The 20481-nt window shown below is 39.8% G+C and overlaps 1 protein-coding gene across 1 annotated transcript in view; it reads left to right on the plus strand.

The window, feature by feature from the left end:
- Positions 1-206: 206 nt before the first annotated feature.
- Positions 207-20481, plus strand: part of TMX4 (thioredoxin related transmembrane protein 4) — a 52063-nt gene continuing 31788 nt past the window's right edge. Inside the window, exons 1-2 of the mRNA XM_072800104.1 lie at positions 207-543; positions 13108-13223. Of these exons, the coding sequence (XP_072656205.1) occupies positions 377-543; positions 13108-13223 (283 nt within the window). The 5' untranslated portion in view covers positions 207-376. The remainder of the gene's footprint in view (positions 544-13107; positions 13224-20481) is intronic.

A 20481-nucleotide genomic window follows, 5' to 3' on the forward strand; every position in this document is an offset into this window, starting at 1 on the left:
CGGGGGCGGGGCGGGGGCGGGGGCGGGAGCGGGGCCGGGGCGGCGGCGGGGGCGGGGCCGGGCGCGGGGGCGGGGCCGGGGCGGGGGCGGCGGCGGCGGCGGGGGAAGGGCGTCAGAAAGCGAGGGCGGCCGTCGCCCCGGCAACAGACACCGGGGCAACGACCGGGCGAGGCGGAGGGGGCGTGGCCTCGGCGGCCCGGGCGGATAAGAGGCGGCGCCAGCTGCCCGCCTCCGCAGCTGGGACCGTCGGCGCGGCCTGGCGGAGGCGGAGGCGGGGCGGCCCGGTACCGCCTCGAGCACCTGCACAGGCCCGGGCCCGCCGCTCCCTTTCCCCACGCCCACGCCCCTCGCCGTGGAGCCTCCGCCGCGTCCCGGCATGGCGGGCGGGCCCTGGGGGCCGCTGCTGACGGCGCTCCTGGCCGCCCGAGTCGCGGCGGAGGCCGGCCCCGAGCAGGCCGCGCTGCCGGAGGAGCGCAGCTGGGTGCTGCCCATGACCGCCTCCAACTGGACGCTGGTGATGGAGGGCGAGTGGATGCTGAAATTGTGAGTGTGCGCGCCCGCCCGCCCTGCACGCCCTGCACGCCCTGCACGCCCTGCACGCCGCACGGGCCTCGGGGCGCCGCCCTCCCGGAGCAGCGCGGGCCGCGGGGAAGCCGGCGCGGCCCCTGGGCTCGACCCGCGGCGCCGGGGCCGGGCTGCTCGCGCTGCGCATGCGCGCCGGGCCCTCCGCGGTGACAGCTGCGGGAGTCTAGCATCGCCCCCCCCCCCCCCGCCGCCTTGTTAGTCCCCCGCTTTGGTGCGGCGGGGGCAGAGTTCTAGGGATGCGGGGGACGGCTTACCGAGGGGGGGGGGGGATGGAGAAAACCTGCTGGAAAAAAAAATCGCGTGCTTTTGATACGGGCCTGGACGGAGAGGAGGGGCTGGCTGTCATTCAATGGCACTGTCGTATAGTACGAATATGTAGCACGGGGGGGCGGGGGGCAAGGGATTCATTGAAGGAATGAATGATTCCAGCTCGGAAGGGCAGGCCCGTTTGTGCCAAGCAGTCCGGTTTTCGTTTCGAAGACCCTGGGATGTCATCGTGAGAAATAAAACAGGACGATGGAGTGTGTTTGAAGTTTTAGAGAAAGATTTCAAATAAATGTTGATACTCGTTACCGCTTTTAGAGGTAGAGATTTCTGAGTAGGTATCTTACTAGTGCTGATGTAATAAAAGGACATTCCTAAATTACCCCTTTTGGACAACAGAAGGTAAATTGTGCACCTTTGAAGGAGATGGGGAAAATACGGAGTTAGGAACAGGCAGGTAGCTTAAAATGAACTCCTAGGAAGGAAGTGATCATTTGGGAAAAAAAAGGCTTAAGGTAGACAATAGGCAGGTGTCTGAACAGACTTCAGAGACCGTCATGGTGGGCTTTCAGGGGGAGGGGAAATGAAGCACCTCTGGAGAAATGATTACCCAGACCTTATCTCCTATCTCCTTAGACTGTAGTTTTAGGTAATGTATGTGCTTGGTCACTACTACTTGGTAATTAATCTTACCTTGAGGACACAGACACACAGAATTGCATCTTTCTTTTATTTGTCCAAGACCAAATTTTGATTCTTTTTTTTTTTTTTTTTAGATTGCAAACAGATGCCCGTGGAGTGAAAAATCTCACTGTGACATCAGGGCCAAAAGTTAGAAGTCCCTTAGCAGATTACATTGTTCAGAGAATATAATACGATACACATTACCCATTCAAACATGCATTTACCTTTGGGTCACAGAGAAGGGAATATTTTAGACTTCAAGATAATAAAATGCCTTTGGTAATCATAATGAACCAGTGAAATGATTAAAGAAATCTGTAGACATGTAAGACTTATTAAATTGCTTCACTACTTTGGATGAAGAGGGCAAGGTCTTTTTCCATTTAAGAGAGAAACTTTTAAAAGTAAGTGGAGCTTTATTCAAGACTGCCATGTTTGTAATAATCATAAGAATTTTAGGCTGCATTTGGTCAGCTAGTACTACAGAAAGTTCTTTTTTATTTTCGAGATTTTTGTTTATTCATTCATGAGAGACAGAGACATGGAGGGAGAAGCAGGCTCCCCACAGGGAGCCTGATGTGGGACTTGATCCCCGGGACCCAAGATCACACCCTGAGCCGAAGGCAGATGCTCAACTGCTGAGCCATCCAGGCGTCCTGAAAGTTCTTTTTTAAAGTAGGTGCTTACACAGTGGAGCTTTCTAGATGTCAGTGTTCTGAAATCTGACTTTGTGTATGTACACTGATGGTCAAAACAGAAAGGCCTCAACTCCTGTATTCTCCTTTTTGGAATACCTATGTTTTTGTTTTTGTTTTTGTTTTTTTAAGTAAAAGAACTAAGCAAACTAAAGGTGAACATAAGCCTCATTAAGCTTGTAAACACCAACAGCCAATAATTCCTGTGTTTGGCCATGTTGACTGTTCAAATTATACTCTTCATAAATATACAAGCCCAGGCATAGTAACTGATTGCTCTGAACTGGCCATGCATCCACTGTATGGAATATGTCTGGGCTGCGATACAGGATGAGACTTGTAACCCGGAAGTAAGCTGCCCTTGAGACCATTTTAGTAGAAGTTCCCTTTTCATCAAGTGCACTTCAGAATAGTTCAGTGTGAAGGGAGGCTGTAAAGGGAAGAGGATTTAAACCATTTCATCCAGCTTTTGTCTATATACCAGAACCTAAGTCCTGAAGAAATATTGTGGTTCTTATCTGTTTGTGATACTCCCTCTCTTCCCTTTGACAAAATCTAGCACCTAAAAGATACAAAATTCATTATATTCTCAACCACTATAGGCCTGTAATTTCCAAGAATTCACTTAAATAGCCAATAATTAGCTTTTTTTTTTTTTTTAAGGACCTAGCAGTGTTTTCTGCTCCTGGTGTAAAGCTCAATTTGTTATATTTTCTTTGTCTTTAAAAGAGTCCTTTTTTTTTTTTTTTTTTTTGGAAACTTGCATTTGAATTTTCAGGTTTTTAATAAAGATTTATTTATTTATTTTAGAGATAGATAAAGAGAGAGCATGCATGTGTGTAGGGGGAAGGGGTAGAGAGAGAGACTAGTCCAGCAGACTCCTCACTGAGTGTGGAGTCCAATTCTGAGCTCCATCTTGGGACACTGAGATCATGACCTGCGCCAAAACCAAGAGTTGGTCCTTCAACTAACTGAGCCACCCAGGCGCCCCTGAATTTTCACTTAAAAAAAAAACACTTCTCTGTTAAGGAGAAATATGAGTTAAAATGTATTTTTAGTAATTCACTTTCTGAAATTTTTTTAAAATCTGAAAATTTATCCCATTGCTTTTACACTTTCTTCAGTGCTTATCGTATATTCAGTTTCTCTCTTCTTGTTTGCTTTTATATGTTGTTTTATAACTTTATTCCTATTTCTGCCATATCTCTATCATTGGCTTGCTGTGTTTTTCTTAACTTCCGATGAAAAGTTTGCTCTTTCTCAGGGGTCGGAAAGATTATATAATCTTTAAAATATCTTCTGATATTTTCTTTTCTCTATTTCCATTGTTTTGTACTATCCATTCAGTTACTTTGTAACCTTTTGCTATTTTAAACTTTTTTGGTTCCTTTGAAAATAGTACTTTTGTTCCTTTGACAAAGGACAGTACACATTCCATATACTTTTCTGGTGGTTTTTCCTCCCAGAGAAATAAGTAGCTTTCCACTCAGCTTAATTTTGACCTGCCTACTTTAAAATTGATATTCAGAGACAAAGTATGTCTCTGGATTAATTTACTTCTGTAATGCATATAGATCTTTATAAAACACTACCTTTTCTAACTTTGTTCTTGGGATAATCATGTTTCAAAATTGAAATTAGTCATAGTGATGGAGGGAATCATTTATTTCCCTAGGAAATTTAGTGATTTTTTCCCCCAAATCCTTCTTATTCCTGAAGAGAATGTCTTCAGCGTCATTGCCTTAGCTTGTTGCTGACAAATAGTTATAATTTTTTACAGTTTAATAGATTATCTTGATGTACTGATTGAATGTTTAAGACATAGTCATTAAATACTTGTTATATTTCAGGTTTAGAGTTAGAGGTCTGAGAAGATGAAAATGAATGGAGCTACATTCTTTGCTTTTAAGGGACTGTCTACTGTGCTCTGAAAGAAATATATAGCAGATATAATATTCATTTAATGTAGCAAATGTTTACTGAATATAAACATTCTGTCAAGCATTCCACAGTGATTCTCATCAAGGCACTATTGGTATCTTGAGTTGGACAGTCCTTTGATACGTGGAGATGGCCTGTCCGTTGCTGAACCTTTAGCACTGCTGCCCCTACCCATTACATTCTAGTATTCATGTGACACCAAAACAATTCAGCAATCTCCATCCCCTATGCATATTTCCAAATGTCTCCGATTGGAAACCACTGCACTGGGTACTGTTATGGGTATTTAAAAACATGCAAATTAATAGCTCATAAGTGAACCTAGAAGTATTTGATTTCAGATTTTGTTTGTCACGAAGGGTTATCCACATCCCCTCCACTATCCTCATCATTTCAGTCACAGTAAACCGTTAAGTTGCTTACATCGCATGTCCTGAATGTGCTCTTATTTGATCAGCCCAGCGATCTGGTACAGAATCCTCATTCACATTCTCCTTTACTAGAGGAGATGAAAACTCGAAAAGGTTAAAGCTTTAGTCAAGGCCAGATCCTTAGCAAGTGGTTGGCAGGGCCAGAGCTAGAATGCAGGCCCAAGCTTTGCAGTTCCTGATGCAAGCCCAGGAGAATGGTTGGGAAGTGGGGTGGGTGGGAGGGTTTGCTGGAGGAAGACACAGAGGCTGACTGATTCATGCTTAGGCTGTCAGCTTGTCAGCACCATGAGCCACTTGAAAGGAAGCCTTTTCCCTGTGGGATTCAGAGGCCCACCCATGGTTTTATCATCTGTAGAAATCCAGATGAAAAGCATTATTGCTAAATGCTCATTACTGATACTTTTCACACTTAAACAGGTGCTCTGCCTTCTGTGCACACCATCCACCCAGGAATATTCTCACTTTGCCTTGTTTGTATCTAGCATGGCCCTTATCACAGCTTGTAATTATTAATTTATATGCTTCAACACTAGGTTTTTGTCTAATTCCTTCTCTAGACAATTAGCTTTTCAGTAGAAGACAAAAGTTTTCTTCTTCCTGTTTATCTCCAGAGCCTTGATAACTGTGAAGTTCTAGGTGTTCAATAAATACTTTGACTAAGTGAATGAATGAATAATAGACTAATTGTTCCTTTGCTCAAGACTTTTCTCAAGGACATCACTGAAGGAAACATCTATCTATATATATTATCCTAGGTACTAAGAAGAGTCACTATCATCTCCCACTTGTTTATTAATATAATAAATACTTATTGTGGCCTAGGACCTGACAGGCTCTGTTCTAGCTAGTTATAAGTGATGTACCAATTACTGGCTTCATGGAGTGTTCATTTTCTTTCTTTTTTTTTTTAAGATTTTATTTATTCATTTGATAGAGTACAAGCAGGGAGCGTGGCAGGCAGAGGCAGAGGGAGAAGCAGGCTCCCTGCAGAGGACATGGGGCTCCATCCTAGGGTCCTGGGATCATGACTTGGCCAAAGGCAGGTGCTTAACCGACTGAGCCACCCAGGTGTTCCTGGAGTGTTCATTCTAAAGCAGGTAGTGAATTCCATTTTCTCTAGCAGATATGGTTTCTTTTTTCTTTTTCTTTTTCTTTCTTTCTTTCTTTCTTTCTTTTTTTTTTTTTTTTTGCAGGTATGGTTTCATAGAATTATCAATTTTTATTTTTCCTCTACATTTTATGATAAAATGGCCTAGAAATGATCTTCTAAAGAAATAGAATTAAATAAAAGCCTTCCAACTTTTGGATCATTAAGAGTTTTTCTGTGTTTTCCAGAGAGAAGAATAACATTTGATGTAGGTGGGTCATTATCTGTTGACATTTTGATTTTGTTTCATGTTTTAAGTCCTAGAAAGATGAACCTAGTGTATCTCTTTCATCTTCATTGTCACATATTCTTCTGAGCATTTTGGTCAAAGTAAGTTCTAAGTGAAAATCTGCTGTATCAGTCATTGTCCGTCTCCTTTCTGCAAGGATAAGAAAAGAGAATGTGTGGGAGTGTGCACTCTCTCCCGGAGAGAATATGTGAAATTTGAGCCAAGACAGAAGAAGATAAATTGCCCATTATTGGGGAATAAAAATGTACTTTCAGTAAAATTTTATTTCTAGGAAGTGTTTTTAAGTAACTCCTTTCTCTGAAACATTTTGTACATTTAATGAAATCTCACACCAAGTTCAGTTGGCTCATGCAACCAAAGTAACAAGGGCTTTCAACCACCTTGCATATAGCAGAAACGTAAGTGTGATAAATGCATAAATATGGACATGGATGACAAGAAAACATGCTTTTGAAATGTGTTTCCCAGGAGTGGCCAAAAAACACTAGATTGATATCCAAGTTGGTATAATTTAACAGTATTTTAGCTATCTGGAATGTATTTTGCACGTCTTTATGAAGCTTACTGACTTTCTATACTGCTGCCACCTGGGAAAAGTTTAAACAGGAAAGATACTGTTGTATAGTTTACATGATTATAAAGGTTCTAATTCCTCTTAGAGGCTCTTACAAGAAAGAAGGATTAATTTAAAGAACGAAGTTATGACAGATCAACTCTTTAATAGTTCTTAGAAGGCTGACATTATGAACTAGTCTTAAATAATATAAATGAAGGCCATAGTCCGGTCCTTGCTGCTGATTTTTTTCATGTATATGTGCATATAAATTGCATTTATATATATATATATCCCATACATACACAGAGAGAGAGACAGAGTGCATGAGTACATGAAAGTCTTGAGTTTCCTTGTTTGTATTCATTGGGCCCCTACAAGTATTTTCCTTTAGTAGGTTCTAAATTACTATCTAAATCACAGTCCTTTAGTTGTGAAAGAATACTAATAATTTAAAAAGCTGAAACAGCAGTGGACCATTTACCACACTAGAGACTCAGAGCTGACTTATTCCTACCATCAAAAGAACACACTAAGTTAGTGAATGATGTTGGTGTACTCCAACACAAACAGCTCTGATTAAATCTCAGAATAATAGCACTCATAGTCCCAGTCTCCAGTGGGTAGCAGCTACATTAAAAAAAAAAAAAAAAAAAAGGAATATCTAATATTACCTCGATAGCATTTTTATGTCTGGGGATCACTGTCACCAAAATCCCAATTTACGTAATAGCCTGTCTAGAGATTAGGGACTGGGATTTTTAAAAATAAAAGATGAAATTTGCAAGATTTAATAATTACTGATGTAGGGGATCCCTGGGTGGCTCAGCGATTTAACTCCTGCCTTCGGCCCAGGGTGTGATCCTGGAGTCCCAGGATCCAGTCCCGGGGGGGCTCCCTGCAAGGAGCCTGCTTCTCCCTCTGCCTGTATCTCTGCCTCTCTGTGTCTCTCATGAATAAATAAATAAAATCTTTAAAAAATAATAATAATTACTGATGTAATAAATATGTCCATGCATTAAATGCAAAAGCAACAGGCCTAGGGAAACAAAGCATAAAAGACCTAGAACTCATTAAATTGTACTGCAAAATTTCTTCCTTATTTTTGGTAATTTTTTCCTTCTGTCTGGTTCTCTCTCTCTCTCTCTCTCTCTCTCTCTCTCTCTCGGGCTCTATTTTCCTTGGAGACTTTATCACATAAATACCTCCATCTGGGTTCTTGCTCTGTGTTGTCTTAGATGACCTTAAGCAAGGTCCTTTAAACCTGCCTTGTCTGACAGTGAGGTTGTAGGGTTCAGACGAGCTAATGTATCATAAAAATGTCTTGGAAACCAAGCAGTATTTTACAAATGTAATTGATATTAATGATTGTTCTTAGTGTGTGCCTGCTTTTATAAGTCATCTAAGTTATAAGGAGCAATCTTCTCATCTATAAGTTATTGGGGGCAGTAACCTTCTAAAGTAGCTGCTGTTACTATTCCATTTTGCAATTGAGGAAGCTGGGGCATGGAGTGATTACTAAGCTGCCCACAGTCACACGGTTAATTTGTAAGTTGATCTTATTGAATCCTCTGGCAGAACTTTCACCTAATACACTGACGCCTGTTGAAGTACTAAATAATAAAATGCTCTCTTTTTTTCCTAAAGCTTACCAACTGCTTGTCCCAGTATCATCTGCCATACAGATATTTTTAAAATAGGTAGAAAGTGTCTTTTCTCAAAGACTATAATTTTCTTTAAAATTTGTTTATTTATTTATTGAGCACTTACTGTACTAGGTAACTAGGTATATGCTTTGCCCTGTTAATGCAGAGATACATGTTTCTTTTTTTCTTTTTTTTTCCCCCCAAACAACCCAAATGCTTTAATGTTTAATGGCCTGCCTCCAGGACCCACAGCCTTCTTACAAACCTTAGCCAGGCCAAAGGCCAAGGTTGCCAGCCTTTGGCTCAATTTAGCACTCTGCAAGGAGGTAACTCACAGCAGGCATGACCGATGGGGCTCTGGCTTGGGGAGGACCGAGGCCACCAGTTTGGATCTTCGGAGACCTCCCAGGATTGGGCTGTCATTCAGCCTGTCTTATCTCGTCCCTGAGTCCCTGCAGCCTCTTGGCTTCCAGCAAACGTACGACTTTCTTGGGAAAATGCACCGGGTGGAGGAGGCAGCTCAGGGAAGTCATAGATGTCGATTCAGGAGCGGCCTGGGGCCCCCCAGAGGTAAGAGCAGCAGACCCAGAATGAGGATGCCAGCCCTAGGCTGTATCCTGGCACCCCCTGTAGCGATGGAGAGAAGGGGCAGGCTTCCCCAAGGAGCTCCAGGCTGGGGGTCAGGGCCCAATCCCAGATGCTGGGGGACAGTCCCAGGCTTTCCTGGGAAAGGACTCTAGGTAAAGTAGAAGTCATCCACACTGTACACTGTACCACCCTAAATAACCTATGACACACGAAGACTTTCTAGAAGGTTCTGCTTGCCTTAGCGTCCTATCCCAGGCCCTGGCTGAGATCTAGGCCCCTGTCCTGGGGAGGGAGCAGAGAGCAAACCTGAATGGGTGTGTGCCAGGCATCACCCCCACAACAACCCTGTGAGGTAGGCTGCATTGTCCTATCTTACAAATGGAGAACTGAGGGCTCACAGGAGGAAGTGACTTGCCTGGTCATACAGCAAGGAACACCGGAGCCAGGATTCAGCCCAAGTCTGTTGAGCTCCAAAGCCCACATGCTTTCTCTCAGGAAGAAACAGGAAGTTGTCCTAATAATAAAGGCCCTCAAGTTAAAAGTTTGGGGGCTCTCAGCCCCATGGGGTGTGAGGGTGGCAGTGAGAGGAGAAGCTCCCAGGGCATGTCCGCATCTGGCCCTGGGAAGCTGGGCCTATAGCAGGTAGGGGGTACAGAGGGTGACCCCACATGGCATCTGTCCAGAGAGCAACCAGCACTACAGGGGATGGCTCTGGTCACCCAGCACCTGTGGCTGGGGCATGGGCCGATCCGGCCCTGTGGCCTTGTAGCCCCAAGTGGGCAGTGCCAGGCCATTGAGCCAGGCGGTTTCTCGCAGGCTGCAGAAGTGGGCCCTTAGTATGGGGCCCTGGGGGCAGGTGCTGGCGGCAGGGGCGGGTGAGGCACTGCAGGCCCCTTCCTCCGGGGCTGCCTCTGCTTTCTCCAGGCCAGGGGTTGGTGGCTTCCTCCCTGGCTTCCTGGCCTTGGGGACGGGTGACTTCCAGGCCAGGGCTAGGCTCTCCGACTCATCTCTGGCCATGGTGGGTTCTGAGGAGGGCTCAGATCCAGCCTCAGTGTCAAAGTCACCTGGCATAAGATATATGTTTTTAAAATCTACCATGTTCAAAGATGTCAGCAGATTGTTCTTGGCCTTTGTTCTTTATTCCATATATCTGGGATTTCTGGTATTAGAGTGTGAGCTGTAATGAGAAGATTAATGACTTTTTAGAATATTCTTGGAATTGACTCTCCTAGCCCCTTCTAGAGATGGATGAACGAATCCTTAGAGAGGATGAACAATTGTGCTGAAGTCTGACTGCTTCTGGCATCTGGCTGGTGAAATGCATGCCTTGCTTTGGGCAGCCCTCTCTCTCCTGGGCTGTACCCAATCTAAATATTTGTGTTGAAGTAAATGCAACCTCCCCATTATGTTGACTTTTTAACCCCGCATACACTTTCATAATGTGAAATATCAAGATATTGTCCCTTTTCTGTTTGTTATTGTTGTTTTTCAGAAAAGTTGGTTTGTATGCATCATTGCGTTGAGTGTTGCATGGTACCTATACACATGCTCCTGCTCAGGTCGAGATAAAAGGGTTCATAAATGATGACCTGACAGCACCTTTGAGCCTGAATCTTGTTATAGAATTTGATCATTTAACATTTTTCCTCTTTATTTCCTAAGGCATTTTTTCCTGTGTGTGTTTGTTTTATTCTTTTGGCAGACATTCTTTCCTACTTCCCTCCCCCCATGCCTTTCTTCTCTTAATATAGAAATAATAGATGCCACATTTTGTAAAAATAACTCAGGAATGGAAAGAAATGAAAAATAAATTGGAGGGAATCAACATTTTCACAAAGCTGAGCCTGCCCATCCAGAACTTGCTGTATCTTTCCATTTAATCTCCTTAAGAAAGATGTATTTGATCATTGTGTTGTAGCTGAAACTAATGTAATATATCAGTAATACCTCAATAAAACAACAAACAAAAGCTATCTAGTGAGAAAATTTCAAACATAAACAAATATAGGAGCAGTATGATGAACCCACATCAATCCATCATCCAGATTCTGTAGTTGTATCAGCATATTTCCAATCTTGATTCATCTTTGTCTCTTGCCCTCTACCCCTTGGTGGCATGATTTACATACTATAAAATTCACCCATTGTACATAAATAATTCAGTGATATCAAGTCTTTAAAAAATATATTTGCATTTTTTCCCTAAGCATTTTGAATTGAGTTGGAAATTTTTTTAAGTATAATTTAAACAGATTTAAGCAGATTTTAAAAATATGTCTAGTTGATGGTATCCCAAAATATTATTCAAAGTGTCTGGTGATTTTTTTTTCCTGGAATATCCTGTTCTATTTTATGAGATTGATTAATTAATTTTATTTACTGCTTTTTTTCTTCTGGGTATTATTAAGCAAAACAGAATGTCTCTCCATTTGTACTAATGTATGTTTGTGATGTTGTCCTGTAAATGTTAATTTTCCTTTAGTGTTCTATTTTAAAATGGATTTCTAGTGCATGTTACTGTTTGTTCACAATACTTTATATTAAGCATAGCTCTACCAACACTTTTAAGTTTCCATAAAGCATATTCAATCTCAATTCCTTCTAATTTCAAATGATCTCTGTAATAGATTCCTTGGACTACTGCAAATTGTCACTAACTTAGTAGCTTAAAACAGTGGAAATTTATTCTCTCACAACTCTGGAGATCAAAATTGCAAAGTCAAAATGTTGGCAAGGTTGGCTCCCTCTAGAGGCTCTGGGAGAGAGCCTGTTCCATGCTTCTCCTAGCTTCTTGTGGCTGCCAGCAGGCCTTGGCATTCCTTGGCCTGTAGCTATATACCAACCATCTCTGACTGCATCTTCACATGGCCTTCCTCCTGTGTCTCTGTGTCACACTTTCTTCTTTCTTTTATGAGAACCTACCCTAAATCCAGGATATCTCACCCCAAGGTCCTTAATTCGATTATGTGTATAATGATCTTTATTCCAAATAAGATCATATGCATGGGTATAGGGGCTTAAGACTCCAAGAGATGTTGTTCACTATACTTTCTAAACAGCAGTTTTCTCTGGATTCCTATTTTAACATCTGCATGTGAAATCCTGGAGCACATTAGAGTTTTATGGCCCATTTATGATGTTTTCTAGCATCAAGGGAGGCAAAGTGAGGCCATTAGCAAAACAGGAGGACAGCACAGCCTTCCAGTTTGCTTTTATTTTATCCTTCCCTGATCCATTATCCACAGAGCTGCCAGATGACTTTTCCAAAAATGTAAATCTGATCATGATTCTTACTTTTTTTAGGGTATCAGTCATGGAGCTTTGAATAAGTCCCAACTCCTTATACAATATTTTTAAAGCTGTGGATGATGTTTTCATCCTGTCCTGTCAATACTTTGTCTTCACACTTCTTGTTCTCTCTGCTTGGGTTAGAACATTCCTTGACCCCTCTCTGGCTATTATTCTTTAGATCTTAGTGCAGATGCTCCTTTCTCTTTGGGCCCTTCTGAGATCCTTGAGTTTCTGAAAGTCCCATAGCATCTGTTCCATATTTTCAGTCATGGCATTTACCACTTGGATTGTCCTTACTCCCATGTTTACCTCTTTTCATCTGTGGATGATAGAATCCACAAGGAGTGGGAAGGCACCATGTCTGTCTTATTCATAGGTGTAGCCTCAGTTTTCAGCATGGTGCTTAGATCATGTTTATTGAATGAAAGAATAAAACAGCAGAGTTCTAGTTGAAGGCCCAAGTACTTTTTCTAACTCCCCTTTTATTTAAGAAAGTGTGGAGTAGGCTTGGCTTATAGCTTCTACTTTCTCCACATGGTTCAGAACTGCCACATGGAAATGATTCATATTTTGGGGGACCCACTAGCAATACATCTTCTGGTATCTACCCCTCAGATCTCACTTTGATGAATCTGAAACTGGCGTGGCTAGTTTAAGACCCCCTTATGAAGACTGTCACCCTTTGTGGGATACTCAAGCAGTTTCATCCTTATAAATCAAAAGCTATCTGGAAGGTAGTAAAATTTGGGTCCATTGTAAGAATAACACTGAAATAAAGTATTTTATATATTACAGTAATTTGTGAAAATCTTCTTAAATTTTGGCTATTTTTCCCCAGAGAATTGATATTCATACATTAAATTCTAGGGGGAAATATGGTTCTGTTTTTCTATATCAAGGAACTTTGGAAAAGCTTACTTCTTCCCTTTAGTTAAGAATCTATTTTTTTTAAATTTAAATGCACTATTTCCCTACTTTGTTTTATAGATTTTTTTCAGATGTTTATATTGATTGGCTATTTTTCTTTTACAGTTATGCTCCTTGGTGTCCATCCTGCCAGCAGACCGATTCAGAATGGGAGACGTTTGCAAAGAATGGTGAAGTACTTCATATCAGTGTGGGAAAAGTAGATGTCATTCAAGAACCAGGTACTGTACAAGTTGAACATTAAATGCAAAAGTTTGTTACTTTTTATTTTGAATTTTTTGAAGCTTATAGAAAAGTTGAAAGACTAGGATTTTGAGTTTATTGACCATGAACTAACCACCTACAATCAACAGATAACATTCTGGCATATCTGGGTCTATCTATGTATGTTTGTATTTACATATGTATGTATATATATATTTATATTTATATTGTTATTATTTTGCTGAGTCATTTGAAAATCACTTGTAGACCACATGATACTTTACCCTTCAATATTTCAGCATATTGAAATCTTTATAATTATTTCTCATATTTTTTATAGTTTTTTGAACCAGGATCTAATCAGGGTTCACTAACTGAATTTAGTAGTTACATCTTTTCAGTTTCCCTTGATCTGGAAAATAGTCCCCTCTTTTTTTCATGACATTGACACTCTAAAGAGAACAGGCCAGGGATTTGCCTAGGTGTGTCTTTATGGTAACATTTAATTTATTCTTATATTTTCTGCAAACTTGAATTTTGGTCTAGAAGCATGATTCAGGCTAGATGTTTATGGCAAGAGTACTTTATAGGTAATCCTGTGACTTAAATTGTATTCCATCGGAAGACACATATTATCACCATTAATGTTGAGTTTGAGTACTTGGTTAAGGTGATTACAATAAACATCTCCATTATAAAGAAAAGACCCTACTTTGTGATTAGGAAATAATCTGTGGGGTGATATTTTGGGGATTTAAGATCCATGATGGTCTTACCTGAATCACATTTTTTTTTTTTTTGAATCAGATATTTCATAGTGGGTTCTAGAATGGTGAACTTTTTTTTTTTTTTTCCAGAATGGCGAATTTCTAATTCTGTTGTTCCATCTACATTTATTAGCTGTTAATGATGTGATTTTTCAAAGGAAAGAGGGAAATAAATGAAACTTTTAAATTCAGAAAAGATGCAATTTGTTTTTGTAGTTTAAAAATAATTGTGTTTTGGGACACGTAGGTGGCTCAGCAGTTGGATGCCTGCCTTCCGCCCAGGTGGTGATCCTGGAATCCAGGATCGGGTCCCACATCGGGCTCCCTGTGAGGAGCCAGCTTCTCCCTCTGCCTATGTCTCTATCTCTCTCTGTGTGTTTCTCATGAATAAATAAAAAAAATCTTAAAAGAAAAAAACAGAAAAAACCCAACCCGTGTTTTGTATATAAAATGAGAAGAAAAGATGGGTTTTTGTGGTTCAAATTTCAAACCTGTTTTGATTCAATAACTTTATTGGTTATTTTTTTTTCCTGTCTACATTCAATTTTTATCTCCTGTATCCCTTTATAAAGGATATTGCTGTAACTTTTCTGTAACAACTGTGAGTGCAAAAACACAATGTAAATGCATTTCCAATTACTTGGACCACAAAATGGATGGTGTCTGTTTAGATGTATTGACAAACCCTTGGAGAGAGATTTCTGTTAAAGCCATCAGTCCTCAAGCTTTTGCCTTTCTAATCATTTGAATCAAAGCCACTTCTGCCCATCTGCTATTTAGAAATGGACAATTATACTTATTAGTTTGTGGTTTGAGCTGTTAGAATGAGTTATTCTGTTTGGACATCAAATTGCAATTATATTTTTGCTCTGAAATTGTTTTTGTAGTTCAAGTCCAACAAAATCAGGTGTGAACTAATACCGTGAGTACCAGATATATTTTATGATGAGTTTCTTAGAAATGTAGCTGACCTGTTCACATTCAGTCATTTGGTATACCTGCCGTGAATTCACAGCATGATTTGAATTAAAAGAATTAAACAATTACCTTTGTGATGGATTCACAGATCTGAAGGCTAACTGAATACAATCTTTCCAACTAAAATGTAGATTTACAGCTACTTTTTCCATTGTGAATGGATGGAGTGCTTTTTTGATCATGTAGAGACAAATTTATGATAATGAAATATTTTATAAACAAATTTATCATTGACTCCTAGAATTTATGTAAATGTAAGCTATATATATTTGAAACATTTATCAAAGCAGAAGGAAAAAACCTTTGGTCTAGTATTTTTTAGGAATAGTGAAGAAACAAAGTCCAAATAAGGAAATAAGCAAGTTTTTTAAAGTATAATTTTAGAATTCTTTTAAATAATAAAAATTTAAAAACTGCAATTCATAAATTAAAATTATGAGACAAAATTCCACACACATGACTGAGTGGCCTAAAGAATATTTCACTTCAGATTATACTATTTTATTTTATTTTGAATTACAAATCTAATGCTGGAGTCCCTGGGTGGCTTTGTGTTTGAGCATCTGCCTTTGGCTCAGGTCATGATCCCAGGGTCCTGGGATCAAGTCCTGCATCGGGCTCCCTGCAGGGAGCCTGCTTCTCCCTCTGACTGTGTCTCTACCTGTCTCTCTGTGTCTCATGAATAAATAAATAAAGTCTTAAAAAAAAAAAAAACCCAAACAAATCTAATGCTGTCAATACTTTTATTTTTTATTTTATTATTTTTTTTTATATAACAATTCACATCTTTATTCATCTATCAGTGGACAATTGGGCTGCTTCCATAATTTTGTTATTGTAAATAACTTTGCAGTAAACACAGAAGTGCATGCATCCTTTTGAATTAGTGTTTGTGTATTTTTTGGGTAAATACCCAATAGTGTGATTACTGGATCATAGGGCAGTTCTGTTTTTAACTTTTTAACTTTTAACATCCATACTGTTTTCTGCAGTGGCTGTACCAGTTTGCATTCCCACCAACAGTGCATGAATGTTCCTTTTTCTCCACATCCTCATCAATGATTGTTTCTTGTGTTGTTGATTATAGCCATTCTGACAGGTGTGAGGTGGTATCTCATTGTAATTTTGATTTGCATTTCCCTGATGATGAGTGATGAGCATCTTTTCATGTGTTTGTTGGCCATCTGGGTGTCTTCGTTGGAGAGATGTCTGTTCATGCCTTCTTCCCATTTTTAATTGGATTATTTGTTTTGTTTTTGTTTTTGTTTTTTGGTGTTGAGTTGTATAGTTCTTTATATATTTTGGATACTAACCCTTTATTGGATATGTCATTTGCAAGTATCTTCTCCCATTCTGTAGGTTGCTTTTTGTTTTTGTTGACTATATGCAAAATCTTTTAATTTTGATGTCGTCCCAGAAGTTTGTTTTTACTTTTGTTTCTCTTACTTCAGGAGACCTATCGAGATATGTGTTGCTATGGCCGATGTTAGAGGCATTACTGCATGTGTTCTCTTCTAGGGTTTTTATGGTTTCAGGTTTCACTTTGATGTCTTTAATCCATTTTTAGTTTATTCTATGGTGTAAGAAGGTGGTCCAGTTTCATTCTTTGTATGTTGCTGTCCAGGTTTCCCAACACCATTTGTTGAAGAGGCTGTCTTTTTTCTTGGATATTCTTTCCTCTTTTGTTGAAAGTTGGGAGGAAATTAAGCCTATAATTAGGCTTGTAAGTGTGGGTTTATTTCTGGACTCTCTGTTCTGTTCTGTTGATCTATGTATCTCTTTTTGTGCCAGTACCTTCCTGTTTTGATTACTACAGTTTTGTTTTTTTTTTTTTAAAGGGTTTAAGAATAATGTATGTATTCAACAAATACTTGCATTTCTACCATGCATCAGGTTTTGTTCTAGATACATGATACAAGTGAGTAAGGAAGATAAAGACCTGGCTCTCCATTGAGCCTACATTTTAGTGAAGGAGGGAAATAGTAATAAGAGTAAATTGGAGAAGAGTGTCTGGTGGTAGTAAGGACTAAGAGGAAAAAGAAAGCAAGCTAAAAATTTAGAAAATGACAGGAGCCACTATTTTAAAGAGGAAGGACTGTTTGACTAGATATCTTGACATATTGAGGAAGTGAATTTCTTTTTTTTTTTTTTTTTCTTTTTTTTTTCTTTTTCTTTTTTTTTTTTTGAGGAAGTGAATTTCAATAAGCTGTAGGAGAGGAGCATTACAGACAGACCAGAGAGCACATGCAGGCAGGAGTGTACTTGGCTTATTTGAGGAACCATATGACAGCCAGTGGGGTACTCAAGATAAGCAGAGCTGGAGAGGTAGCTAGGAACCAGACCATGGGGGTCTAGTTGGCCATGCGAAGGAATTTAGATTTTAGTATGATAGGAAAGAAGTTACTGGAAGGTTTTGAGCAAGAAAGCGACATGATATGCATGGCTTACATTTTAAAAGAATTGCTTTGGCTGCTACGTGAAAAGTTTCCTGTAGGAGGTTGGAAGTAGAAGCAAGAGGAGAAGTTAAGAGGCTAATGCAGTAGTTCAGCATGGAGACTATGGTAGCTCGAACTAATAGCAGCAGGGATGAGTGACTGGAGTTGAGATGCTACATTTGGCTGGAATATCCAAAAGGATTTCCCGATGGATTGGCCTGTAGCATTTGATGGAAAGGAGAAGATAGTAAAGATGAAAGGAGGAGCAGGTTGGGAATAGGGTTGAAGTTCGACATGTTCAATAGAAAACCAAATAGAGCTGAGCTGGAGATATACATTTGAGGATCATCGCTGTGGATGTATTTGAAAGGAGAGGAAGAGGGACACCTGGGTGGCTCAGTGGTTGAGCATCTGCCTTTGGCTCAGGTCATGATCCTGGGGTCCTGGGATCGAATCCCACATCGGGCTCTCTGCAGGGAGCCTGCTTCTCCCACTGCCTGTGGCTCTGCCTCTCTCTCTCTCTCTGTGTCTCTCATGAATAAACAAAATCTTTTGGAAAAAAAAAGGGGGGGGGTAATAATTGAGATTACCTAGGAAGGGTGTGCTAGGGAAGTGTTTTGAGTATTGAAAACCAGGGCACTCTATCATTTAGAAGGAAAGAGGTTAGTTCTAGCAGAGGAAAAAGAGAAGCATTAGAGGTAAGAAGGAGGTGGAGGAATAGGGGTTCTGGTAGCCAAATGAAGAGAGGGTGTCTTATGTGGTACTAACTCATTGGCAAGCTTCTGGGGCAACTTGTCCCTCTACTTGAAAGCTCTTTGGGTATTTACTTTGCTTTTACAGAATCTAACATTCTGAATGAGCAGTTGGGGTATCATTGAGATGATACCACTTTTCCTCAAGTTGAGCACTTTACTGGATATTTCTGTGTATAGATTTATATTTGATTATAGATCTCCATTAGCATATTCTTTCATTATGGCTGCTTTGGCAGGAATGCAGTAAGGCATAGTTTCATTTCTTTTCCCTGCAAGTAAAATTTAAAAAGAAATGAAAGCAAGAATTTTTTAGTGTTTCTGCATAGCCTTTAGTTATGCCTGTAACTCTTCCATTGGTATATCACAAGAGATTTTTTTTAAAGAAGTTTGAACAGAAAATAAGTTTTCAGAATGATAAAGATTGGGGATCATACATTGCATTTTACAGCTGAGATGTAGCAGTCAAGGAAAAGCAAAGCCTTAGATTAGATTACATAACCTTGCCTACTTAAACTACATAGACCACGTGTTGTTTTAGTTGCATGTTCTTTGGGAAATTAAATGTAATGAACATGTACTTGAATGTTCTGTTCCATGCAGATGAACTTAGTTGTGAAGGACAGGAAAACAGCATAGAGCACCCATGGGTGATGGCTATTTCACTAGACAGAGGTATACCAGACTCCTACCACAGCCAAGAATAAGCCTTGTGTTTAAACCACTAATTAATTGCAAAAGCAAACTTACTTTACTGTCTTCAGTTAGTGTTCATATTTTAACTTTATAATTTTAAAAATTAGTATTTTGTATTATGGTGACAACTTTATTTCTATCTCACAGGTAAGATTTGTTCTACTTTTTTTCATTGCTTTCCTTCTGCTACTCTTTTGGTAATAACAAATAACATTTAGTTAAACATATACTTCAACCTATAATTATGTCAGACACTTTAATACATTTTAGCTTCATAACAACCCTAGAAAGAACTATTTATCTCTATTTTATTCAGAAAACTAAGACTCAGAGAGGTTAAGTAACATGCCCAAAGTAACACAGCTATAATAGAACAAAAGCTAGCAACTATTAATAATTTTTTAAATATTGAAGTTAAATAATTTCTCTTGTGCTTTTGTGTATCCAAATATATTTCCCTGATATAATTTTTCTTTCTCTAATCTTTTAATTCTTTTCTTTCTTTTGCTATATGTGTTTAAGATAAGCCTGCTAATAAGAAATTAAATTTTGTCCTGCATTTTGGATTAATGCCCTTTTTACATTGCAGTCAGTCTTCTTTTTTTTAATATTTTATTTATTTATTCATGAGAGACACAGAGAGAGAGACAGAGACAGAGAGACAGAGACAGAGACACAGGCAGAGGGAGAAGCAGGCTCCATGCAGGAAGCCTGATGTGGAACTCGATCCCGGGACTCCAGGATCACGCCCTGGGCCGAAGGCAGTCACTAAACTGCTGAGCTACCCAGGGATCTCCCAGTCTTCATTTTAAAGTAGAAGTTCCTCTTAAGGTAAAAAAGACTTGCAGAAATGTTGGGAGACCTCATGGTCAAACTTTCTTAGTTAAAGGCTGAAGAGTACGCTTGTTTCTTCTACATTTTCTGAGGTTTCTCACAGTGAATCATTATGCCAGCCTTGCAGTGAGCTGCTGCCCTGCTGTTGTAATCCATTGGTAAGGTCCATGCTAGCCTTGTTTTTCAACGTTCAAGTCCACACCCTCAGATGGTGCTTCTCTGTTCCAAGTTGGTCATGTTTGAACTTTTCAGGTAATTGAAAGACTCCCTTGATACTTGATAACATCAGTATTAAAGGTTAGAAGACATTTTTGGAGCAATGACATGAAACCCAAAGCTTTCTGACATTTGTTAGCCTCTCAGAAATGACATTTAGTCAAGGTGAATTTCCTGTGGTGTCAGATCTTTGAGGACTTAGTAGTGTTTCATAGTTAGAACTACTTTGGTTGTTCTCGATTCTGTTGTTGACTGTCCTAAATACATCCTCAGTGACAGTGGATTATTCCAGACAGCAAACTGAACTCGTAGCTGAGTTAGATGCCATGATCATATTATTAGTATTCTGCATGGGTTGTCATTTGAAGAAATACTGACAGATGTAAGTGAAAGCAGTTTTGAGGTGTTATAGTTTATTAATAATCTTTAACCTTAACTGATGGTCTTGTACTCTGGTACAATAGTTAGGGAAAAAGCACAGCAATTCATACAATGAGCCATAAAGTTCTCATACCCTTTATTTTAAAAGTTTTGGGGATGAACATCCTTTTAGTCTGAACCAGAAAGGTAAACACCAGACACTATAGACACCCAGAG

Source organism: Canis lupus, chromosome 26 (assembly GCF_048164855.1).
Source record: "Canis lupus baileyi chromosome 26, mCanLup2.hap1, whole genome shotgun sequence".
Classification (NCBI taxonomy): Eukaryota; Metazoa; Chordata; class Mammalia; order Carnivora; family Canidae; genus Canis; species Canis lupus.